Here is a 26,476-nt window from a genome sequence, read left to right as displayed (position 1 = left end):
ATTTTTAGAAAGAGATCCAGAGGTGATCCAGTAAACTGCAGATTGGTGAGCCTGCCATCAGTGCCAAGAAAAATGGTTGAAATTTGCTAGCAGCATTAAATGGTTGTAAGGTCAAGCATTTCCTGTGCAGCTTATTCGAACTAGTAATAGGTACCTTTATCCCTTTTTAAAAATATTACAAAATGTTATTCCTTTTGTTATTTTAGTAATGATTCAACACTTAAAATAATTCATAAGAGGAAGTGGCTAAAAAGAGTGTGATCCTCCTGATGCAGGCACTCGAAACACGAACCATGTTGGGGAATATTGCTTCACACATCACTAAGTTAAGTTTAATTTTAAGTGCATAAAGAAAAATATTAGACATTGGCTGATGATTAAATATAAGGAAAAGAAGGAACTTTGCTGGCAGTGCCTATTATTACGGCCACAGTAGATGGGTGAAAAGTACTTTAATGTGAAGGACTTGTACTGCTAATTCTGGGCATACAGTATATTCCTCATTAGTATAAAATTGTCCTAAGAACTTGTCTTTAAATTTTGCAAAATATAAGATGTAAACTTCAACTACAACTATCAATCTCTGGAAGTGTCCTCACAATTCCAATATCTCCATGATAGCACACATCTTAGAGGGTATTTTTAAAATGCAACTATACAGACCTCCTTGATTCATCAAAAATATGACCAGAAAACCCAACATAGAACCCTGCAAAAACCCTTGTTTTGCCTGCAAAAGGCTTACTCAGGGAATCAATCTTGTGGTTTTCAGTGCTACAAAACTGCTATTCTAACATTTTGCATCTGTTGCATACATGCGCGGCTCAGCCAGTGTTATTTTATATGTCCTCTGTTGAAAACCTGGTAAGTTTTCAGGAGCTGACTTAAACAACATGTAAGAGACTGAAAAGCTGCCAGGTTTTCAACAGAGGACATAAATGATACTGGCCTAGCCGCGCATGTGTGCAACAGATGCAAAATATTAGAACAGCAGTTTGTTCTTTATGAAAAATATCTGTGGTTCAACCCATGTATATCTGTGCATATATATTCACACATATATATATATATACACACACGTGTGTGTCTCTATCTCTCTCTATATATACAGATAGATATACACATACACACACATCTGTGATTTCAGAGATTACATTTTGTATTTGGTCAAGTTTTCTTCCAAGTTTTTTTTAGCAGGATCCAAAGAGAAAATGTTTTGGAATTGCTGTCAGAGAATGGTTTAAGCACACTAGGAAATATTATACTCTGCCTTCTGATACAGAGTATATATTTAATTGTGTGAAACTGGAACTGCCCAGATATCTACTACCCAAGCTTAGTTGTCCATTTCAGATTATTGAAATAAATTGGTAAGCTTTTATTAAAAAGTATGTTTTGATGAAAATATTTAACTTGCCATGATTTTGGCTCGCCAAAGTGGAGATAATTAATGCTGTAAAGATCCATATCTTCAGTATGCCATGCAAACGTTGTTTTCCACATGCCAAAATAGAGATACGGAGTATTTACACCCTCAATGGAAATGCCACAATCTTCTCCTACAACATCCAATATTGTATTCAGACGGGAAATGTTCCATTCATCAACGTCCTAAAAAAACACAAATGTAATGAGTTTTATTATCAGTAAAGCAATTAATTTATAAACAAATTGGTTTCTCTTGTTCTGTGCCAGTTTAAAACCTCCTCTGAAAATATGGTTTAATACATTCTCTGAAAAACCTTTAAAGCCAAGTTCTGTGTGATGAAGCCTTAGAAATATATCAAACAAAAATTTAGAACTTTTATATTATGTAACATGATTAGATTACATACAGAGGTACAAACATTTAGGCCTCTATGACGTACCAGGTTACCATGTTTCTAATTAAAATAAGAACCATAGTAGACGCAAGTATTGTATATTAACTAGTGCAAATTTCCCTAATGTTCTGACAGTTTTTATTTATTTTATTTATTTAGATTTATATTCTACTTTTTTGTCACTAATATCTGCTGTGAAATGTAAATTCGAGTTTTGTATATTCAACCACTCAATGAAACTGTCCAAATCCTCTCTTGAACCTTCCCAAATTCCAGAATGTCATCTATAAAGCGTTTCCAGAGCTTCACACACTCTTTATATGGGGACTCAGCCAAAATCTTATTTTCAAAACACTCATTATGTAAATTCACTATGTCGGGCACCATGGAGGCCCCCATCGCCACCCCCTTCACTTGTTTAAAAAAACGATGACCCGCACAAAAGTAATTCTATGTCATGGCCCAAGAGGTAAGCTCAACCACGAGTTCAGTGGGGATCCTAATTCTCCCTTTCCTCAATATCATATAATCCCGTACTATGTCTGTCTATTGCTTCTTCCTGCGTGATATTAGTATATAATGATGTGACATCTAAAGTGGCCATCATGTTAGTCAGTGGCACAGAAAAATCTTCCAAAATCGTGATAACATGCTCAGAACCTCTGATATATAAAGGCAATTCTTCAACAAAGGGTCACAACAGACGGTCAACAAAAATTGACAAGGGCTCTAATAATGATCCCCTTGAGGACATAATGGGTCTACTAGGCGGGTTGTCTAGTCTTTTGTGAATCTTAGGCAATACATAAAAGGCCGGAACTACCAGATGTTCAACCTTTAAGAATCTGTATTCCCTCTGCCAATCCAATTTGATTTAAGGGCCCCTTCAAGGATCTTATCTATGTCCCTCTTCAACTGCATATGAATGTGGGGTGTTGGGGTGGGTGGGGAAGGTAGATTTGTGTTGATTTATGACCGATACAAAATTTGTCCTTAAACCTGTTCCAACAGAATTTACGCCGAGTCAGCGGCTAGAGAAAGATTACTTGTTACCTTATTTATTTTATTTATTTATTTATTTTTTATTTTTATATACCGAAGTTCTTGTTGGAATTACAAATCACTCCGGTTTACATAAAACGATGAACTGCCCAACAGCGGATGGGGGCTTTACATAGAACTGTAGAACATAAGGAACAATAAAACCGGATGTCAATTTAACATAGTAATAATAAATATAATATAATATAATATGTACATACAATTTAACTATTTAACGTAGTAGAGATGACCTGTCAAATCTACCATATAGATACAATAAGAGTAATATAGTGAACTTATGGATTCAAAAATTGATTGAGCAGTTGTGGAGTCCTGATAGTAGGAATTGGTGAGATGTCGATAATTTAGGGATACTATTATTTAGGAAGTCCTCTTGTCTAAGTATCATTGAGAATCTGGGAAGGCTTGTTGGAAAAGCCAGGTCTTCAGTCTTTTTTTGAACTCTTGATGACTGGGTTCTAGTCTTAGATCTGGGGGGAGAGCGTTCCACTGGTGGGGTCCAGCTGAAGATAATGCTCGTTTGCTCAATGCTGATTTTACTTGTGGGACATGCAGTGTTCCTTTGTATGCGCTTCTAATTGGTCTAGAAGATGTATGCGGTTGAAGTTGAGTGCTTAGCATGATAGGAGCCAGATTGTATATTGCTTTGTGAATGACCTTGGAATGAACAGTCGCATATTTAACACCAACGAGCTGGTTGGAACCCGAAGTTGGTTTAAAAGTCCCCTGATGCAGGCAGTAGGGTAACCGCCGAAACGCCATGGCGACGGGTATTTTCTAACAATGAACTAAAATTTGTGCATCGTGAATCACGTCATGATACAACATTGTTCAGAGAAGGATTCATACAGTAACGAGTCAAGAGACAACACTGAAAGACATTGCTTTGATTGCCTTCATTAGGAGAAAAAGTTGGGATTTGATGTAATAACTACTGCAAAGGAGGCGACCTGTCTTCAGTGATGAACTTTTAATATGAAAGTTGGTTAGGTTTGTGAAGAGGATTTACCCGTGATCTAGGTTGTATACATAGCAATTACAAACACGGTATTAAGTAGAATAATTGAGGATCCTGAGAGGGTTTCACTCTCAAAGGAGACACATTGTGGAAATGAAATTAAGTAGGGAGAAATAGAAAATTGAATGTTTTTAGGGTTTGGGAATGGGGAGTGAGGTGAGAGTGCTGTATGTATGTGGGTTGACGTGTAAAGGAGTACAAGTGTACGAGGGATGATTTTTAACATCATGTGATGTGATTTAACTTTGTGAACATTTGAATATTTAAAAATTTATAAATGAAGATGTTGAGTAAATAAAGATTATGTCTTTACTTTAAGTGTTGAAATATTTATGAATTAGTGAGCATTTATTGATAGGCTGACTTTGCATATTTCACCATTTAAATAGGAGGCAATGCATTTGTGGTCTTTTGGGATTGTGTACGTGTATACAGAAATACATTATTAGGGATGTGCAGAGGGATGCCATATGTTGCATTCGTGATTCGGATTCGTCGGAGAGCAGATACATTGCATTCGGCCGTATGACGCCCCGATGCATTAATACAGCGATTTCTATTCGTGTCCCAGCTAAAATTAAAATTAACTACAACCCCCCCCCCTCCTGACCCCCCCAAGACTTACCAAAACTCCCTGGTGGTCCAGCGGGGAGTCCGGGAGCCATCCCCTGCACTCTCACTCCCTCGGTACTGGTTTCATCATGGCGCTGATAGCCTTTGTCACAGGAGCTACCGGTGCCATTGGTCAGCCCCTGTCACATGGTCATCGGCGCCATCTTGTGCTCCTACCATGTGACAGGGGCTGACCAATGGCACCGGTAGCCCCTGTGACATAGTATAGGCAAAGGCTATCGGCGCCATTTTGAGTACTGGCATCGGACGGCCGGAGTGCAGGAGGTCGCTCCGGGACCCCTGTTGGACCCCCAGGAACTTTTGGCCAGCTTGGGGGGGCCTCCTGACCCCCACAAGACTTGCCAAAAGTCCAGCGGGAGTCCGGGACCGACCTCCTGCATGCCGGCCGTCCGATGCCAGTACTCAAAATGGCGCCGATCGCCTTTGCCCTCACAATGTCACAGGTACCAACGGTCGGCCCCTGTGACATGTGAGGGCAAAGGCGATCGGCGCCATTTTGAGTACTGGCATCGGACAGCCAGCATGTAGGTCGCTCCCGGACCCCCGCTGGACTTTTGGCAAGTCTTGTGGGGGTCAGGAGGCCCCCCAAGCTGGCCAAAAGTCCCTGGGGGTCCAACGGGGGGTCCCGGAGCGACCTCCTGAACTCCGGCCATCCGATGCCAGTACTCAAAATGACGCCGATAGCCTCTGCCCATATTATGTCACAGGGGCTACCGGTGCCATTGGTCAGCCCCTGTCACATGGTAGGAGCACAAGATGGCACCGATGGCCATGTGACAGGGGCTGACCAATGGCACCGGTAGCCCCTGTGACAAAGGCTATCGGCGCCATGATGAAACCGGCACCGAGGGTGTGAGTGCAGGGGATGGCTCCCGGACCCCCCGCTGGACCACCAGGGAGTTTTGGTAAGTCTTTGGGGGGTTCAGGAGGGTGGGGGGTTTGTTTAAATTTTTATTTAGGTGGCTGTATAATTCGGGGAAGATTTGTGTATTCGTGGGGAATCTCGATACGTTTCGCTTCCCCACAAATACTACGAATAGTGTAATATACGTTGCGGATCGCCAATACGGCGAAAACGAATGCACACCCCTATAAATTGTCTTCCATTCCACTACTTCCTAATATAAATCCTGCACAGATTACAAAAATACAATCATAAAATCTTCACACTACAACATATAGCCACACATATATATGTGTAAAACAAAAATACTAAAACTCTATCTCACCTTCTTCAAAAAAAGTATATTAATTAGGGATGTGCTTCGGCCAAACCTTTGGTTCAGCCTTCGGTATCGGCCCGCCGCAGGAAGTTTCGGTTTCCCGCGGTTTGGGCCATTTTTTTTTCCAGCCATCCCGTTAGTGCACACTAACCCCGAAAAACTAAATTTCCCGATATTTCGTGAAAATTCCCTTCGTTTTTTGGGGTGGCCAAACCAGGGCGAAATATACAATTTAGTTGAAATTGTCTAATTCATCCTAGACGAATGCACATCCCTAATATTAATACCTTTTCTAAACAACTTCATGTCTCCTGCTTGCAAACGGAGACCTGCTGGCTATTTATTCCATTCAATTCTTGCTACAGAAGAAAAAAACTCTTGACCTTGTTTGTGCCCGTTTGTACTTGTTAACTGAAGGAAAGTCAACAATGAGTACCCTCTGATCTCAATGATCATATTGGAAAATACCAATCTATAGAATTTTGTTTTCGCAAGCTTTCCCGCATGATCTGTAGCTAGTAGAGAGTCGTTTATTCGATAAAAATATTTATGTATCAGAACTTAAGGCTTGTAAACAATAAATATGTAGGCAGTTTACTGTCATATTATTGTATTTGTGTATTGTTTGTGTTATGTATGATTTTTGAATGTTTTTTTGTTAGACTGCTTAGAAATTTAGATTTGCGGTATACAAGTTTTAAATAAATAAATAAATAAATAAATAAATAAATAGATAGATAGATAAATAAATAAATGGAAAATGAAATAGAAGTAGAAATAAAAACATGAAATCCAGCTTGCCTGGATACTTCTGTAGAAATCCTAAATACTGAAAGCTCTGGTGTAACCAATTCCTTTCGAAAGCAAACATCAAGTAAATTAGCCTTACCTGTGTTAAATTTTACTGATTTGCACGATGGCATGATAAATTCAGCAGTTTCAGTTTGTTCGCTCAGCTGGGTAGAGTCTTTCAAAGGAAAGACACAACCAAAAGCCCAAAGGAGCTGTCAAAAGAATGCTGGGGCAAAGTGGTGGAAAGGCACAGACTTAGGGATGGGTATAAAAATTGCCAGTCCTTGAATGTTGCTCAGGGCACAGTCAAGACAATTATAAATAAGAGGATGGTGAATGGCACCACCACCTCACCTAGATCAAGAAGGCAACGAAAATGCCAACACTGAAAGCACTGAGAGGAAAGGATAACCTTGCTGGTGGCTGAAAAGTATCGGTAAGTACTGCTTAGGGAACTTTTTAGAACTTAAAAGTTTTGAGGAGAAGTAAACTATTGGGATACATTCTTTAGTGTATTTGTATGTCTATATTAAATAGCTAATCAGAAGAGGGTCAAAATAATGAGGCATTTTGTTTGTATTAAATAGCTATTCAGAAGACTGCCAAAAATCAGGAGTTTGAGTATCTGTCTTTTCCTAAATCCCACCCACCCCTAGCTAATCCTTTAATTTATAGGCAGGTGACACTTTCACACTAAAAAAAAAAATGTAATCAGCCTTTTAAACTTAAATTCAGAAATTCCCTACACCTTATGAGTTTAATCATTCCCTTGCAAGTCACTATCACATAAACAGTGAATACACTAATACATTTAATTAAATGACCCTAATTGTATGCATTCCTACTTCCATAGCAACCCAAACTTAACTAAGAACTGAACAAATTTAAGATGAAGGCAGCAGTCCAGCAGCAAGAAGGGGGCCTCCCAGTCTTTTGCATCGAGTGTCACATGTATGATTTTTTACCAGCTGGTGAGAAGTTGTATGTGTGAACCCGGTGCAAAGAGCTTCTATCTCTCAGAGAACGAGTCCGATTTCTGGAGGCTAGAGTAGAGGAGCTGAGGCAGACAGAGAGGTATATAGATAATACCTTCAGGGACATAGTAGCCAAGTCCCAACTCTAGTCTGGTAGCCCTGGTGCTGCCTTGGAGAAGGAAGGTCTCCTGATCGGAGAACATCAACCTGGTGCAGCAGGAAGTGATCCTGTAGCAAGGACTTGCTCTCCAGGTGTTGCATTGTCCTCTCACACCGAGATAGTCTCCCAAGGCTACTGGCCCAGGAGAGAAGGGTTAGGTCAGCCGTCATAGTTGATTCGATTATTAGGAATCAAGACAGCTGGGTGGCTGGTGGGTACAAGGATTTCCTGGCAACATGCCTACCTGGTGCGAAGGTGGCGGAACTCACGTAGAAAGATGACATCCAGATCCTCCAGGGTAGCATTCTCTGAATGCTCAGGTCCCCAGAGGCAGGCACAGCTCCAGTGTCTCAATGCGTGGATGAGACGATGGTGCAAGGGAGAGGAATTCAGTTTTGTAAGGAACTGGGGAACAGTTTGGGGAAGGGAGAGTATTTTCTGAAGAGATGGGCTCCACCTTAACCAGGGTGGAACCAGGCTGCTGGCGCTAACCTTTAAAAAGATTGATTGATTTAGTTTAAAAGCTGCTCTAAGGGGAAAGCCGACAGTCGCTCACCAGCGCATGGTTCAGAGGGAGGTATCTTTAAAGGATACTAATGAAGCACTGGAGTTAGGGCATCGCAAAAGAGAGGTTTCAATAATAAGAATAGTCGTCCAAGTGCCTATAATTAGACTTACCTAAGCTAAAAGATTCCAATTTATCCCTATCAACTGAAAAGCAGAATGTAAATACAAACGAAACACACACTTTGAAATGTTTGTATACTAATGCCAGAAGTCTAAGAAGTAAGATGAAAGAGTTAGAATATATAGCAGGGAATGATGACAGACTTAATTGGCATCTCAGATACATGGTGGAAAAAGTATAACCAATGGGATAGTGCTATACCAGGGTACAAATTATACAGAAATGATAGAGGAGCAACTTGGGGGTGGGGTGGCACTTTATGTCTGGGATAGCATAGAGTCCAACAGGATAAAGATCCTGCAAGAGTCCAAATGCACAATCAAATCTTTATGGATAGAAATCCCTTGTGTGTCGGGGAAGAGTATAGTGATGGGAGTATAGTACCATCCACTTGGCCAAAATAATGAGACAGACAGTGAACCTGGAAGATGTGGTAGGCCAGATTGACAAACTGAAGAGCAGTAAATCACCAGGACCCGATGGCAAATACAACAGGTTTCTGAAAGAACTAAAAAATGAAATTTCAGACCTATTTCAATTAATTTGTAACCTATCATTAAAATTATCGATTGCACCTGAAGACTGAAAAGTGTCCAATGTAACTACAATATTTAAAAAGGGTTCCAAGGATGATCCGGGAAAGTATAGACCAACGAGTCTTACCTCAGTGCTGGGAAAAATCCTGGAATCTGTTATAAAGAATAAAACAAAACATTTAGACAGACATGGTCTAATGGGACATAGCCAGCATGGATTTACCCAAGGGAAGTCTTGCCTCACAAACCTACTTTTTTTTGAAGGGGTAAATAAAACACATGGGCAAAGGTGAACCGGCAGATTGGTATATTTGGATTTTCAGAAGGAGTTCAACAAAATCCCGCATGAGAGGCTTCTAAGAAAACTGAAAAGTCATGGGACAGGAAGCAATGTCCTTTTGTGGAGTGCAAACTGGTTAAAAGACAAGAAAGAGTAGGATTAAATGGTCTGTTTTCACAGTGGAGAAAAGTAAACAGTAGAGTGCCTAAGGGATCTGTACTTGGACCATTGCTTTTTATTATATTTATAAATGATCTGGAAAGGAATACGAAAAGTGAGGTAATCAGATTTGAAGATGACACAAAATTATGCTAAATAGTAAAATCTCAAGCGGATGATGATAAATTGCTGGAGGACCTTGTGAGACTGTAAAACTGGGCTTCCAAATAGCAGATAAAATTTAACATGGGCAAGTACAAGGTGATGTATATAGGGAAAAATAACCCTTGCTATAGTTACTTGTTAGGTTCTATCTTAGGAATTACCACCCAGGAAAGATCTAGGCGTCATAGTGGATAATACATTGAAATCTTCAGCTCAGTGTTCTGTGGCAGTCAAAAAAGCAAACAATGTTAGAAATTATTAGGAAGGGAATAGCAAATAAAACAGTGGATGTCATAATACCTCTGTATCACGCGATGGTGAGACTGCACTTTGAATACTGTGTGCAATTCTGGTCAAGTGCATCTCAAAAAAGATATAGTTGGAGTGGAAAAAGTGCAAAGAAGGGCAACCAAAATAAGGAGCATGGAACAGCTCCTCTATGAGGAAAAGCTAAGAAAGTTACAGCTGTTCAGTTTGGAGAAAAGACAACTGAGGGAGATATAAGTCTATGAAATCTTGAAAACTTGGTTAATGTAAATCGGTTATTTACTCTCAGATACAGAAGCACTAGGGGGGCAATCCATGAATTTAGCAAGTAGCTCATTTAAAACAAATCGAAGAAAATTCATTTTCACTCAGTGCATAGTTAAGCTCTGGAATTCATTACCAGAGGATATGGTTACAACAGTTAGTATAACTGGGTTTAAAAAAGGTTTGGATAAATTCCTAGAGGAAAAATCCATAAACTGCTATTAATTAATAAGCAATAGTAGCTTAAGATCTAGTTAATGTTTGGGTACTTGCCAGGTACTTTTGACTTGGATTGGCCACTGTTGGAAACAGGATGCTGGGCTTGATGGACCCCTTGGTCTGACCCAGCATGGCATATCTTATGTTCTTATGTAACATTTGTTACAAACCCAACAGCACATCACCCTAAGAACACCATCCTTATTGTTTAGTATACTAGTGGCAGTAACTTGTTATGACAATGTTTTCCATCGGCAGGGACTGGGGCATTTGTCAGGACAGAAGCAACAGTGAACAGTAAAAAGTACAGATAAGTCCTTGAGGAAAAGCTGCTGAAACTGGGATGGAAGTTCACCATTCAGCATGACAGCAATCCCCCACCCCCCAAAGCCGAAGCTTCGCTTGAGTGACTCAGTTAGATCCTTGACTACAAACTAATTGAAAACCTATGGTATGATGAAGACTGCTGTCAATCAACACCTCCCAAGGAACCTGACAGAGTAAAAATTGTTTTGAAAAGAATGATCTACTATTAACAAATCTAGGTACACAAAATTGGTGGTGACCTTTCCCAATGGACTCAGCTGTAATTACTACCAAAGATTCATCTATAAAAGTATTGATTCAGTAGGCTGGAGACTTATCCAAATTGTTAGATTTCAGCTTTTTCTTGGTTAAGTAAATGTTTTATCCTAATAAAACATTTTAAGCCATGAAAGGGATGGGTATAGTGTATTAAAAAAAATTCATTTAAATGTATGCAAATCTGGTGCCCTGACAGCACAATGTTAAAAAATGTTCAAGGAGAAATAGACTTTCAATAGCTACTGTGCATCCCCACAGCCACAGTATCTAACCTGCTCCACCATCTCTCCACTCCCAGTCAATAAGAGCAGCATTGCAAGAACACAGTATTTACTAGTTAACCCTGTAGCTGCTCCTTCCTCTGTAGCAGGCACTTCCGCTCTAAAAAGGAAATCATGGGTAGGAAAGAAAAGTTGCAAGGATTACAAGTGCTGTGTCCCCACACTTAGGGGTAGATTTTATAATTTTGCGCGAGCGCATACTTTTGTTCCCGCACCAGGCGCGAACAAAAGTACGCTGGATTTTATAAGATACGCGCGTAGCCGCGCGTATCTTATAAAATCCGGGGTCGACGCACGCAAGGGGGTGCATATTTCTGCAACCTGCGTGCACAGAGCCCAGCGCGCGCTGCCTGTTCCCTCCGAGGCCGCTCCGAAATCGGAGCGGCCTCAGAGGGAGCTTTCTTTCCACCCCCCGCACCTTCCCCTCCCTTCCCCTCCCTAACCACCCACCCGGCCCTATCTAAACCCCCCCCTACCTCGCGCAAAATTATAAAATCTACCCCTAAGTGTGGGGACACAGCACTTGTAATCCTTGCAACTTTTCTTTCCTACCCATGATTTCCTTTTTAGAGCGGAAGTGCCTGCTACAGAGGAAGGAGCAGCTACAGGGTTAACTAGTAAATACTGTGTTCTTGCAATGCTGCTCTTATTGACTGGGAGTGGAGAGATGGTGGAGCAGGTTAGATACTGTGGCTGTGGGGATGCACAGTAGCTATTGAAAGTCTATTTCTCCTTGAACATTTTTTAACATTGTGCTGTCAGGGCACCAGATTTGCATACATTTAAATGAATTTTTTTTAATACACTATACCCATCCCTTTCATGGCTTAAAATGTTTTATTAGGATAAAACATTTACTTAACCAAGAAAAAGCTGAAATCTAACAATTTGGATAAGTCTCCAGACGTAAATCTGCGCGCACCAGCGGGCTGCTGGCGCGCCATCACCCGACCCGGGGGCTGGTCCGGAGGCCTCAACCACGCCCCCGGGCCGGCGCCATGCCCCCGGTCCCGCCCCGAACCGCCCCCTGACCCCAGACACACCCCCTCCCCGCCCCTTTTACGAAGCCCCGAGACTTACGCATGTCCCGGGGCTGTGCGTGCGCTGGCGGCCTATGCAAAATAGGCGCGCCGGCGCACAGGGCATTTAAAATCCGGCCCTCTATGCAGTCCCCCACCTCTCTGTACTGATTGTCTCTCCCCTTCCTTTGAGGCTACTTCTGCTTGTCACCTCCCTCACAGTCTCCCGATTCCACCACTGCTTTACCTTCCTCTCCTTCCCAGTCCTACCATTGCTGTCTGCCTGCCTCCTACTATCTTTTCAATCCCTTGAGATTGTCAGTAAAGAGGCAAAGACCCTGGAAGGGGAAGTAGAACAAGGCTCTAAAAGAATAATATGTGTTGTAATCTGTTATGCTGATGGGAGGAGCAAGCAGATGGGAGTAACAATCTGATAGGATCTACTCCTCCAGAGGGGAGGAGTTAGCAATCTGTACGGATCTGCAAGGGAGTTAGCATTCTGTTATGATATAGACTGCTGAGTTGGCAATCTGTACCAGCGGAGTGCTAGAAAGGGTGCTCAGCTGGACAGGAATGTAAATAGGTGAATCATTGGGCCGATGGCAGATGACAGCGCCCCCAGGAGGATATCCTGAGAGGGACCACCGGTTAGGCTTGAGTATGGAGACAAACACAGATAGTTCTTTTATTAGACAGGTTAGTAGAACCACCAGAGGTGGCAGTAGTGAGCGGATATGCCCAGCAGGGCTGAAGTCCCTCAGATACTGGAACTGCGATCCCAGGGTTGCTGAGCTGTAAAGAGACTATAGATAATGAATAGACAGGGTATGCAGAATACATAACCAGTATTTAGATGATAACTCACATAAGGTCTTGAGAAAGCTCAGTAGCCGGAAAGGGTTAGGCCCTCGAGGAGCGAGTACCTGGTTCCAGGGAAAGCTCTGAGAGAGTGGTGGTAACTCACAATAGTCTATATCTGTAATAGCTTCCAGGCAGTAGAGAATCTTCAGAGTGTTCAAGAACATGGGCCTTCGAGGAGCGAGTACCGGTTCCTATATGCCATCTGAAATAGTAACTCACAAATGTCTGTATCTGCGATAGCTTCTAGACAGTAGACAATCTTCAGAGTGTTTAGGAACATGGGCCCTCGAGGAGTGAGTACCGGTTCCTAATTGCAATCTGAAATAGAGAAAAGAGAGCAAGGCCCCCGAGGAGCGGGTACCCATGGTAAGTCCGAGGAGGCAGAGTTGCGTAGAGAGAAGTGGGTCCAGATGAATCCCCGCAATCAATCCTTGCTAACTCGATCTGTTAGCGAAAGTAAAGACCTTTTATGTTGGAAGCGGATGACGTCAATACAGGGGGACGCCCCTGAGGTTCGCGCCCTTGCTGGTACATACTTCGGAGCGCGCACCCTACATCATCAGGAACATGGCGGATCCGCAGCATCGAGCCGGCCTGGGGACACCGGGGAGAAGCGGCATGGAGACGCCGCGGCAGCAAGCCGTCCATCAAGCCCGGAGGGAGTCGCCACAGAGGTAGAGAGGGTGGGGCGAGGGCAAAAAGCAGGCACGAACGCAACAATATGGTTGATGGAGTTCAACAGAAAGGCTTGTCCTTTTTGAAGGATCTCAAGGAGTGCTGAAAACTCAAAGCTGGACCTCCGAAGACTAATGTGGTTAGTGTCCATGTGGGGAGGTAACGCTCACCTTCAAGTGGTCACTTCAGTAGTCTGAGAACAGGCTATGTTAATCCTTTGCTCTTGGAGCCATGTGATAAAGGATGAACACATCGACTGTGCTTATCCTTCAATGGGTCCTCAGCACAGTTTCTCCTTGGCTCCATGACTGAGTGCTCAGAGTGAATTGGGAGTCTGAGATCTGCCCTAATCTCTGGGCCCATTCTTAGGCTTAGACACAAATAAGTTGACTCCTTCAGCAATTGCTTGCCTTCTGCCCATAAGCTTTAATGGAATCTTCATTACCTGTTTGGTGTACCCCAAATTTTTCTTAATTTCTTCAAGAAAGCTCTTTGTGACATCCTAGAGTAGATCCTGCAGAAGGACCTATCATAACCCTCCAACCAGACATTTGTAGGTATTGTGATGATGTGTTATGTACATTTACTGCCTGCAGTCTCAACACTACCTGAAATCAGTGGTCACTTTCTCTATCATCGTCAGAAAAATCTATGATAAGAAATCAAAATAAGAACTTTTTTCATTAGGTAAAGGTAACTGACCACAACTGAAGAACCTGCTGAAATCTATGGACAAAGCAGGTGTGCTGACATGCATGACATAAGAAATAAGAAAATTTGCAAATCATTTTTAAAAAGCCTAACAAATAGGTTAAGAAAAACAACAAAACTAAAATATACTGACCCCAAACAAAAAAAAAAAAAACAGAAAAGAAAAAATATCCCTTTGGATAGCTAGTTGAAACAAAAACAGCAGCTGTTGAAAAAAATGAAATGTACCTAATCTTCACTGCAGGAAATGGAGGCACACTGTGTAGCCACAGCAGCATGGGAACTACTATGCATGAAAAGAAATACCTCAAATTCCTGGAAAGCTTTGAAAATGTGTCTATTTTGGCACCAGACAATCATCCCTCATGTGTGTGACTGCAGAAAACTGCTGGTCTTCTAGAAGTTTCAGGAAATTAAGTTCTATGAACTGAAAAAAATCCACACAAAAAATCATGCAGGCGAAAACTTGTACAGGAGGCAAAGATCCAAATACTGGATCAAACTCCTGCTCAGCAAGAAACTGTGATTATGTGCCAGTACAATTATCAAACACCTTTGTTATTTATGAGTATGATAGCAACAAATGCATCCTGGGTTCCAAGAGTGTTATGGTCTGTGGCCCCCTAGTGAGGGTTATTACAGATAGGGTTAAAAAAAGCCCAAGTCATAAATTGAATCTCCCAAGAGCCCCCCCCCCCCCCCCCCAACCAACTTTAAACCTAATTCAGTAACAGTAAGCATAGTTTAATTTTATTTAGATGCACTTGTATTCCATATATATCTGTATGTTCAAGGTGGATAAATTACATTCATAACAGTTTCATTAAAACAAGGAATAAAATCACTATTTTTTATTATTTATTTAGATTTATATTCCGCTTTTTACACTTTTTTCAGCACTTCAAAATGGATTACATTCAGGTACTGTAGGTATTTCCCTATCTCCAGAGGGTTTACAATCTAAGGGGGTCATTTATCAAAACGCGATAAGGTGTTTTCGCATGCGTTAAGGGCTTATCGCATGCGAAAACATGTTTAACGCATGCGATAGCACCATATCGTATGATGCGATGCAAATTCAGAAAATAGGAGGAGTTAGGGGCGGAGAGTGGGCTGGGTTAGCCTGTCTGCGAAGAGCTATTGCACAGCCGTAACACCGATTTTAACTACACCTCTTTGAATTGCATTAGGCTGTGCGATAGCTGCCGTGACCGTGCAATAAGGTTTCCTCGCCTTTCGCGATGTCTCCCGTAAGGCCTATTGGAGGAGAATTGAAGGAGAGAGAGAGAGAGAGACTGAGCCTGGCCATAATGTCATCCCCAGAGGTATTTGTATCCCTATGGTAGGCCCACCTAGTAACGAGGTGGGGTTTAGGTATGAGTGTAGGGGGTTAGGGGCCACTTTGACATTCTATGTGACACATACGAACAGAACAGTGATCTCTTGTGAAGACCTGATGACCTTCAGAGTGAGGAAACTCACTCCAAGATGAGATTTGGGCAATATTCTCTCCATCTAGCTTGATGTTACCCAGGTAGAGAGACCATCAAGCTAGGTTGAGAGAACACTGCACAAATCTCATCTTGGAGTGAGTTTCCTCACTCCGAAGGTCATCAAATCTTCACAAGAGACCACTGTTCTGATCGTACATGTCACATAGAATGTCAAAGTGGCCTCTAACCCCCTACACTCATACCTAAACCCCACCTCGAGTTACTAGGTGGGCCTACCATAGGGATACAAATACCTACCTCTGGGGATGACATTATGGCCAGTCTCTCTCTCTCTCTCTCTCTCTCAAAAATGGTCCTCCCAGTGTTCATATGCAGGAAATACAACAGGTCTGACATCTATTACAAATTCAGTTAATGTTATCACAATGCACTAACTTAGCTCTTTGCATAGCTAATTAGCACAAATTGCGATAAACTGAATTTTTGCATAAACCACATCCCTTTTGCTATCGCATGCAGTACTTACTGCATTTTGATAAATCCAGGCCTAAGTTTGTACCTGAGGCAATGGAGGATAAAGTGACTTGCCCAAGGTCACAAGGAGAGACAGCAGGACTCAAACGCTGGTCTCCTGGTTCATAGCCCACTGCACTAACCACTAGGCTACTCCTCCACTCACTCATTATAACAAACTTAAAATAATCAAACTGCAATCAGAGATTATCTTCCAAAACAAACAAGGAATAAAATAATAAATAAAATCTGCAAGCTGCTTTCTGCAAACATAAACAAGGTTCATCTTAATTAGAGATTTCACTGCAAGTTACCAAATGCCTTTTCAAAACAAAGTCTTTACTGCCTTTTTGAACATGCAAATGCAAGTTAGTGATCTACAACCCGAGAGCTTGTTTCATAAATGGGGACCAAAAACAGAAAAAGCACAATCATGTGTTTCAGATAGGTGGACCATTCTAAAGGAAGGGACCTCATACAAAAGCGACTGGCTGAGCCTAGGTTACACAGAGGGACCTAAACTTTTAAAGTCACCTGTGCCCAGGGAGAAACATTGGAATAGAAAGCTTAAAAACCAATAAAACAGTTTTGAACTTAATTCACTACAACATCAGGAGCCAATGAAGGGAGTAAAGAGAAGGAATTGTGTTTTCTCGTAACCCTATTCCTGTTAATAACCCACCTGCAGAATTATGTATTAACTGAAGAGGTATACTCTGACTGGATTGGAAATGGAAGAAAAGAGGAAGGTATATCATGTTAAAAATTGTAATAAATCGCTCAATATAATCAGTAAACTACAGGTCACAAATATGTGGCGGTATCCCAAGGGGAAGATATATTCTATGCTGCTTATCCCAGGGATAAAAAGTGGATTTCTGCAACTCCACATTAATAATGGCTTATGGACTTTTTCTTCAGGAACTTGTGCAAAGCTTTTTTAAATATAGTGTAATGAGTGGAGCGAGATGCAGCCTTCCCGGAGGTATAGAAAAACAAGCATTATTAAGGAGAAGAAGAACAATCTCAGGTTTGAACAGCAAGGGGCGCCTAGGTACCAAAGGAAAACTACAACTCCCAGGATTCAAGAGCAGCAGAGGGAAGCAAAAGTCCAGAAGGAGGCTGAGGCTGCAGCTGAATCAATGCTGTGGGAGGAGGAGGGTGTACACGAGTGGAAAAGAAACTATGAGAAGAGCTACTCTTCAGATAGAGAGATGGACATAGATTGGGAGCTGCTAACAGAGGACTCCAGCATGGAAACTGAGTGAGTATTGGGGGAGAGAAAGGGAACGGAGAATGTAAATTTATTGAGGGAAGGTTTTTTTCAAGGCACTAGTAAAAGAAAGTGCTGGATGTTTGTTTGGCTGAGGCAGACTGTTACCTGTGGCACAACTAGAGGGGAGAAGGGGAGAGTTGTGCTAGCTCCCCAAACAGGGCGGTTATAGGCATTTTAAAAGCCTACAAGCAGATGTTTGAACACAGGGGAGTTTTGGTTTCATTTTTCAACTCTGAGAGGGATTTTAGTACAGAGCTTGGAAATAGAAACTGATATGAACTATCCTTGAACTGTTTTCTTTCTTGCCATTTCCTTTTTTTGTTGTCTTCCTGCCTGGGGGAGCACTTGGGAGGGATTGTGTGGCAAGCAACTCTGGGGACTGAGCCCAAAGCTTTAGGACTCTCAAGGAACTTTGAAAGTAACCACAATGGTGAAAATAAAGGTTACCTGGATTAAAACTAGCTCCAGCTGACCCAGCCCTGCTTCCTGCGACCGAGGTTGGACACAGAGAAAGGGGATGATAGTGATTGCTGCAGCGGACCAGGCCGAAGGGATCACGACAATAGCTACACTAATAGCTTTTCCCACATCCTAGAAACACAGAAATGACAGCAGAAAATGACCAAATGATCCATCCAGTCTGCCCAGAAAATGTATGCCAGTATCTGCTGGACTGTGTAGGTTACCCCATGCTTATCAGTTTTCCAGACCGTAAAAGTCGGGGCCCTCAGAGGCTGTTTGAATCCAATTTCCCTTAACCGTTGCCATGGAAGCAGAGCAATGTTGGAGTTGCATCAAAAGTATCGGGCCTAGTGATTAAAGGTAGTAAGTGCCGCATCAGCAAGTTACCCCCACATTTATTTGTTCCCCAAACCATAAAAGTTGGGGCCATCAATTGTTGCTGTTGAATCCAATTCCCCTTTACCCACTGCCATTGAAGCAAAGAGCAATGATGGAGTTCCATTAACAGTATCAAGGCTTATTTGTTAAGGGTAGCAACTGCCACACCAGAAAGTTACTCCCAGTTATCTCCATACATTCTTCTTTATTTTCAACCTCTAGCCTTTCGGGATCCACAGAGTTTATCCCATGCCCCTTGAATTCTTTCACTGTTTTTGTCTTTACCACCTCTTCCAGAAGTACATTCCAGGCATTCACCACACTCTCCGTGAAGAAATATTTCCTGACATTGGTTTTGAGTCGTCCTCCCTGGAGTTTCATTTCATGACGCCTAGTTCTATTGATTTCTTTCCAACGTGAAAGGTATCTGAAGGTCTGTATCATATCTTCCCTGCACCTCCTCTCTTCCAGGGTATACGTATTCAGATGCTTCAGCCTCTCATAAGTCTTCCAATGCTGATACCTCACCATTCTGGTCACTCTTCTTTGGACCGCCTCTATCCTGTTTTTATCCTTTTTGAGATACGGGCACCAGTACTGAACGCAGTTCTCCAGGTGAGGCCTCACCAAGGACATGTACAAGGACATCATCTCTTTTTTGTTAATGGTTAATCCTCTGTCTATGCAGCCCAGCATTCTTCTGGCTTTACTATCGCCTTGTCACACTGCTTCACTGTCTTTAGATCATCGGACACTATCACACCAAGGTCCCTCTCCCAGTCCGTGTGCATTAGTCTTTCACCACCCATCACAAAACTCTTTTGGATTGCCGCACCCCAGATCCGCAACTCTGCAGAACTTGGCATTGAATCCCAGTTGCCAAATCTTTGACCACTCGAGTTTTCTTAAATTCACTTTTCATTCTCTCTACTCCTTCAGGAGTGTCCATTCTGCATCTTTGTATTTCCCAACCCTCCCACCCACCTCTAGCTCATCCTTTAATTTATAGGCAGGTGTCACTTTCACACTTAAAAATAAATAAATACAAATTACAAAATCTGCCTTTTAACTTAAACTCAGAAATTCCCCACCCCTTTTCAAGAGTTTGATCAGTCCCTTGTAGGTCACTACCAGATATATAAGGGCAGATTTTAAATGCCCAGCGCGTGTAAATTCCAGCCTTTATGTGTGTAGCCAGGCCTTAAGCTCTGGATAACAGGCTCTGGATCTTATAAAAGCATATGGTCGGATATAAGGATATAAAGTGAATTTTCACAAATCCAAAATATTCCCTGTAGGGGTATCAACTGACGACATTCCACAATGTTTTACAGCCTTTAAGCTGCCTAGAGATAGCTTTCGCTATTTGGAGATCTGAATGCCCAGGGATCTAATAGTCCTATATAAGATACAATTATGCGCCAGTGTTCAGTAGGTTCCAAAAGGATCTCTGTGACTGGGATGATCACTTGTTATCCTGCTCAGGGCAAATTAATGTAATCAATATGAATGTGCTTCCTCATTTAATATATCTCTTTCAACACATTCCCTGTTACTTACTAGATTTTTTTTCTCCAATATTAACAGGCTATTGAATTTGTTTGGCATGGCTCACACCCTCGCATTAAGCTTGCAACTCTTTGGAGACCTAAGGAGAGGAGCGGGATGGGTTTCCCTAATCTGCAAGGATATTACTGGGCAGCAGTTTTATATGTTGCAATGGTGTGGCTGCATAGAGACAGATTTACACTGTGGTATTCTTTAGAATCCTATTTGGCAGAATATTTAGATCTTTCCTGCTTACTCCTGGACTCCACCAACTCACTGCATACTAGAAGTATGGGTAGATTAGGTATTACTATATCTTATACCCTGAAGGTATGAAGAGCTATCAATGAGAGACTAGGTCTTAATGGGGGCCCGGTGTGTCCCCTCTCAACACTGAGAGGGAATCCCTTCTCACGGTTCATAATCATGGAAAGGAGGCCACTGATTGGTGAAAAATGGGTCTGCAATTTCTGGGAGAGCTGTGGGAGGAAGGAGTGACTACTTTTAAATCCTTTGAAAATATTTGCTGTGATTATGAATTGAACAGGAAATCTCAGGGATATTATATGAAACTCAAGACTGATCAGGGAACATTGTGAGAGAGGCTATACACTCCCCCCCCCCCCCCTTCTGTTCTTGACAAGACTTCTTAAAAGAAAATGTTCCTAGGAAATGCATTTCCTTACTATACAAAGCTGCCACTGAACTTGATAGTTGCTGGCCCTTCCCTCCCTTGTATAGAGAAATAGAATAGAGATCTCCAGTTATAACTGGTTGAAGGGGAGTGGAAATATTTTTGATAAAAGGTCACACAAATTATCAATTTGTTGAAGGAGGGTAGAACTAATAGTTAAATTGCTGCATTATACTTATTGTTTCCGTCTCTTTTATACCAATTTTTCTCCTGGGTCTTCCTGGTTATGCTGGAGGGGTTGTGGGCTTGAGGGCTCTTATTTGCATATGTGGTAACAGTATCCTTCGACAGTTGCTTTTTAGAGGGATCTGCAAGGGCTGATCTCATATTTTAAAGGTGTTTTTTACCCTCACACATAAGCTTTGCTTACTTGGGATCTGGGCTGAGAGGAGACTACCAATTTCAAAGCTAATAATAGCGCATCATTTACTGCATGCAGGGAGACTGACTATAGGACTGTTGAGTAAACAAGCTTCCTATAGTATGATGGTATAGCATAACCAGATATATGAAATCACTCTTATAGAACTGACTTACAAATTAAAACCTAAGGAACTGTTGTATGATTAGATCTGGAAAAACTACTGGGAATACTAGAATAAGGCTAATAAATGATCATATTAATATATATGCACTGTCATATGTACATAAACTACATATTCTGTTTTTTGCCCTCTGCAGATTTGGGAACTCTTTAACTGGGCATCCTACCAGCCTTGAAGGGATTCAGGGCCAACTCATTATTTGCAATGCATAATTCCTAACTTGCTGCCTTGGATGAAATGTTTTTTCTTCCTGATTGTGACGTGTTGACTTCTTTGAAAATGAAAATAAAAAGTAAAAAAAAAAAAAAAATCTAAAATATATTTTCCTTAAACACACACAATTTTTAACACTTGCATAAAGTACTAGACTTAAAAACAAACACAGCCAGTATTAGTTTAACCCTTAAAACACAAAAAATTAACATTTAAGCATTCTTTCCCAGCAAGTCCAACTTACTACCAGCAGGTTCCTGGATCATACCATGATCTGATGAAATTTTGGTAATTGAATTTTAGTCCTGAGGGGTTGTTTTGTAAAGGTTTTATAAGACAGTTGAGTTCTTACTTTTTTGTTTTGTTTTATTTTTAAATCAGTTAAACATTTTCATTGATCCTGCAGGGCAGGATTATTATTTTTATTCAGATTTTATATGTGTGATTCCACTGTAACCTGCCTAGAATGGTTGACATAGTAGGACATAAAGCACTTTAAATAACAAAATCTACAAATAAGTATTCATAATTTGTACAAAACACAGCTTTCTTCAGTGTGAGATATATGGAAATTAAAAAGGAATGGATTTTCTCCATCAGAGCATCAACAACACACAGAGAAAAATGTAGAAATAGAAAATTTTACTTTTTCCGATTAACTTTTTAATGGAATTAAAAGTTGTCCAGCTTAAAGCGCCAAGATAAATACACTACAGAGAATACTAAAGTTGGTCATTAACCCAACATCAAATCTTCAAACAGACAATTCAACCTCAGTTCTGACATGAAGCACAATCTAAACAGTAATGTCTGGCATAATTGTAGACAGAACTCTATATTCCAGCCATACAAATTTCATCTTTTAAAGTTAATTTAGGGTTGGCCACCTACCTATATTGATACTGTGAAGAGCTCCGAATCTAATATGGACCTTCAGATTTAAGTGTACCAGGAAAAAATAATGGAAAATGCAATTTACTAGCCAACTGAAAATTAAGCTTACACTCAAAGACAAACTTGGTTATATTCTGATGAAAAGAAAAAACTGAATCAACATAAGTATAATTGTCCACTTTATAGCAAAAATTGAAGTTCATTACTGCTGGAGGATTCTGTGCAAAAACTTTTTTTAATTCTGTGCACTGTATTTTAAAACTCTGCAAAATTCTGCATAATATCTCAAAATAATGCAATGTGATCACTGGCGTAGTAACTGATGTAAATTTCAAGAGAAAAGATTGTACTCAGAGGCAACATTTTAGTTTTTGCTGTAGAATTCTTCCAAAAGTACAGCAATAGTGCAACATAATCAGAGCTTCTGGTTTTCAATTATTGTATTTAAGCAGTACAGAGTCCAAAGGAAGTGTCAAGTTGCATGAAATGTTCACTTCTTGCTGCTGTCAGTAGCTTCTGGCAACATAGTATCAGTGATTGTTGCTACAAAATTCCAGAAGTTGAAAGATATCATAGAGGTCTTTAAGATCATGAGAGGTCTTGAACGAGTAGATGTGACTCGGTTATTTACACTTTCGAATAATAGAAGGACTAGGGGGCATTCCATGAAGTTAGCAAGTAGCACATTTAAGACTAATCGGAGAAAATTCTTTTTCACTCAACGCACAATAAATCTCTGGAATCTGTTGCCAGAGGATGTGGTTAGTGCAGTTAGTGTAGCTGGGTTCAAAAAAGGTTTGGATAAGTTCTTGGAAGAGAAGTCCATTAACTGCTATTAATCAAGTTTACTTAGGGAATAGTCACTGCTATTAATTGCATCAGTAGCATGGGATCTTCTAGGTGTTTGGGTAATTGCCAGGTTCTTGTGGCCTGGTTTGGCCTCTGTTGGAAACAGGATGCTGGGCTTGATGGACCCTTGGTCTGACCCAGCATGGCAATTTCTTATGTTCTTATGTTCTTAAAGAAGTGTTGTCTGCAGCTCTTTTGGGGTTCTGCAGAATGCCAAATTAAAACCCCTAAAAATTATAAATGCTAATCATAAAGCAGAAGTTCCATCTCCCCCTACACTTTCTCTCTCCCTAGTTCATGCTGTTCATCCTTCTCTCACCTTCGTCCCCCAGCTTCCCAAACACATTCCCTCAGATCTATCTCCCCCACCATATCCCTCCCCTAACATGTTCCACAAATTATCTCCACATTCTCTTACCCTCACTTGCCTCCCCAAACTGTCAGCCTCCACCAGCTAATTCCCCTGTCCCTCTCTCCTATTTACCAATGGTCCTACAGGTACCAGCTGTCTGCTACCTTGAACTCCCACTCTGTTCTCAAAGTACTGTGAGAACAGCTTGAGAGTTTGGACAACATGAGGCTCACACACAAAGCTGTGTGGTGCAGAAAGAGGACAGCACCAACTCCTCTTGTGGGTTTGCAGCACTCTGCTCTTCATTCAGATACTGCTTCACTGGTGGCTCCTCCTCTCATTGGCTCACAGAGCCAACTGTTTTTATTACTTCATTCATCTGAGCTGACTTCAATAATTCTGCACAAAGTTTAATACTGTACGGAGTGGTGGTAGGGGAATTCTATGCTAAATGCTTAGAATTTCCCCAGGAGTATATTGAGACTATGGAGGCAGCTTTACCCCTTTCAGTATGAGGCTGATGAAAAATTGTTGAAAGGAGAAAAAGCTAGTTGATGTGCCATGCCAACCATACATAAAGAACTTTCAGTACTATGGACATATGATTTGAAAATTCTTCTATTCTGCTCAGTTGATCAAATTGTTCTAAGCCGATTGTAAAAACACAAAACATGGAGATAAAATTTAAAAGTCTAATTTACAGCAAACAGTACCAATAAGGTGAAACAAGGAATATTTCAAATAAAGACCAGGCAGAAAAGCCTAATAGATCCAGGGACAATCCTTATTTAAGTAACAGAGTCAAAAGAACATACAAAAAGAAGTGTCTTGACTTTCTTCCTAAAGCTTTTGAAACAGACTACACTCTAATAGACAAAAGAAGGAAAATCCACAGCATGGGACCCACAACAGAAAATATATGATCACAGGACTCTTGCATGCAAATATGTTTAAAAGAACAATAGCATTTGCTCTAACAATGAAGCTGTGCTGATGTGTAATTCAGTTAAGGATCAGCAAGGTATTTAGGACCATCTTCTCTTAAGGCTTTAGTGGTCATAGAAACAGAGAAAATGACGGCAGAAAAAGATCAAACAGTCCATCCAGTCAGCCCAGCAAGCTTATGGTAGCATCTGCTGTGCCATACAAGTCACCCCCTTACATAGTTTCCCAACCCGTCAAAGTCGGGCCCTTGTTGCTGTCTGAGTCCAATTCTCCGTTACCCTCTTGCCGTTGAAGCAGAGAGCAATGTTGGAGTTGCATCCAAAGTATCAGGCATGTTGGTTAAGGGTAGTAACCACCACACCAGCAAGTTACCCCCATGCTGAGCAAAAATCATCACAACTCAGAATACATGAAACTCCTAACTCAAGTTTATAAAAAACAGATTTCAATAATGCTCCAATCTGGGCTTTAAGAGCAAGTCCAGAGACAAGCTTCAACCCAAGATCATGAGCAATAGTCAAAACAGTAAACATAAAACCATTAATCTGCAACTGAAAGGATGGCACAATGATTGATGTCCAGTTTATCCAGAGAACCACAGTATTTTAAAGATTGAACTTAAATTTGTTTTGAAGCATCCACAAACAACTGGAATACAGTTGGTGAGTACCATCAAAACAGTTTATAAACATACATCAATTACTAAAAAAAAATGTTCAATATGGGGCGGATTTTAAAAGGGCCGCGCGCGCCGGTGCACCTATTTTGCATAGGCCGCCGGCGCGCGTAAGTCCCGGGGCTTTTGAAAAGGGGCGGGAGGGGGCAAGTCCGGGGGCGTCCCCGAAACGACGCGGCGTTTCGGGGGCGTGCCGCGGTGTTTCGGGGGCGGGCCCGGGGGCGTGGCACCAGCCCGGGGAAGTGGTCGAAGCCTCCGGACCAGCCCCCGGGACCGAAGGACGGAGCGGGGCTGCCGGCGACGCGCGCAAAGGTAAGGGGGGGGTTTAGATAGGGCCAGGGGGGTGGGTTAGGTAGGGGAAGGGAGGGGAAGGTGGGGGAGGGCGAAGAAAAGTTCCCTCCGAGGCCGCTCCGAAATCGAAGCGGCCTCGGAGGGAACAGGCAGCGTGCGCTGGGCTCGGCGCGCGCAGGTTGCACAAATGTGCACCCCCTTGCGCGCGCCGACCCCAGATTTTATAAGATATGCACGGCTACGCGCGTATCTTATAAAATCCAGCATACTTTTGTTCGCGTCTGCTGCGCGAACAAAAGTACGCGCTCGCGTATCTTTTGAAGATCTACCTCTATCAGCATATAACTTCATTTCTATCCCAAATAAAGAGATTAACTTTCCCAAAGGGAAGAGATATATGTTATGGAAAAATGCCGAAAGAGAGGAACACTAGGGAACACCAGAGAAAATTGGTTTCCAGAAGTAACTACATTCTCGTATTCTTGGCTTGCTGACTCTTGCCTGGGAAGAAAGATTAAAAACATGGAACACCACCCACATCAATACAATGAAGTCAGTCAATGGAGATGTTATGATTAACCGCAGAAATATCAAAGGAAGACAGAGCTGCACCTCCTCTAGCTCTCCCCAAAGAGAATCTAACAGGGAGATTAGAAAACTTTCAGTATTGTCTGCTTATCGAAAACCACATCTGTGACAATTGAGAACAATGTGGTCAATCTAAAAATTTCTGTAGCTTCTCACTTAGGGGTAGATTTTAAATATTTGCGCGATCGCGAACAAAAGTACGCTGGATTTTATAAGATTCGCGCGTAGCCGCGTGTATCTTATAAAATCCGGGGTCAGCGCGCGCAAGGGGGTGCACATTTGTGCAACCTGCGCGCGCCAAGCCCAGCGCGCGCTGCCTGTTCCCTCCGAGGCCGCTCCGATTTCGGAGCGGCCTTGGAGGGAACTTTCCTTCGCCCTCCCCCCACCTTCACCTCCCTTCCCC

At 41.8% G+C, this 26,476-nt stretch overlaps 1 protein-coding gene across 13 annotated transcripts in view; it reads right to left on the bottom strand.

The window, feature by feature from the left end:
* Nucleotides 1-26,476, bottom strand: part of KDM4C (lysine demethylase 4C) — a 1,194,550-nt gene that overhangs the window by 1,009,916 nt on the left and 158,158 nt on the right. For all 13 annotated transcript variants that reach the window (XR_003857320.1, XR_003857321.1, XR_003857317.1 and 10 more), the window contains one exon: nucleotides 1,418-1,611. Coding sequence is in view for 9 of the 13 variants with exons in the window: in XM_029605222.1 (XP_029461082.1) it covers nucleotides 1,418-1,611 (194 nt within the window). In the remaining 4 variants the exon portion in view is untranslated. The remainder of the gene's footprint in view (nucleotides 1-1,417; nucleotides 1,612-26,476) is intronic.

This window comes from Rhinatrema bivittatum, chromosome 1, assembly GCF_901001135.1.
Source record: "Rhinatrema bivittatum chromosome 1, aRhiBiv1.1, whole genome shotgun sequence".
In the NCBI taxonomy this organism is placed as follows: Eukaryota; Metazoa; Chordata; class Amphibia; order Gymnophiona; family Rhinatrematidae; genus Rhinatrema; species Rhinatrema bivittatum.
The sequence above is the reverse complement of the archived record's forward strand: the minus strand, read 5'-3'. Positions and strand labels throughout refer to the sequence as shown.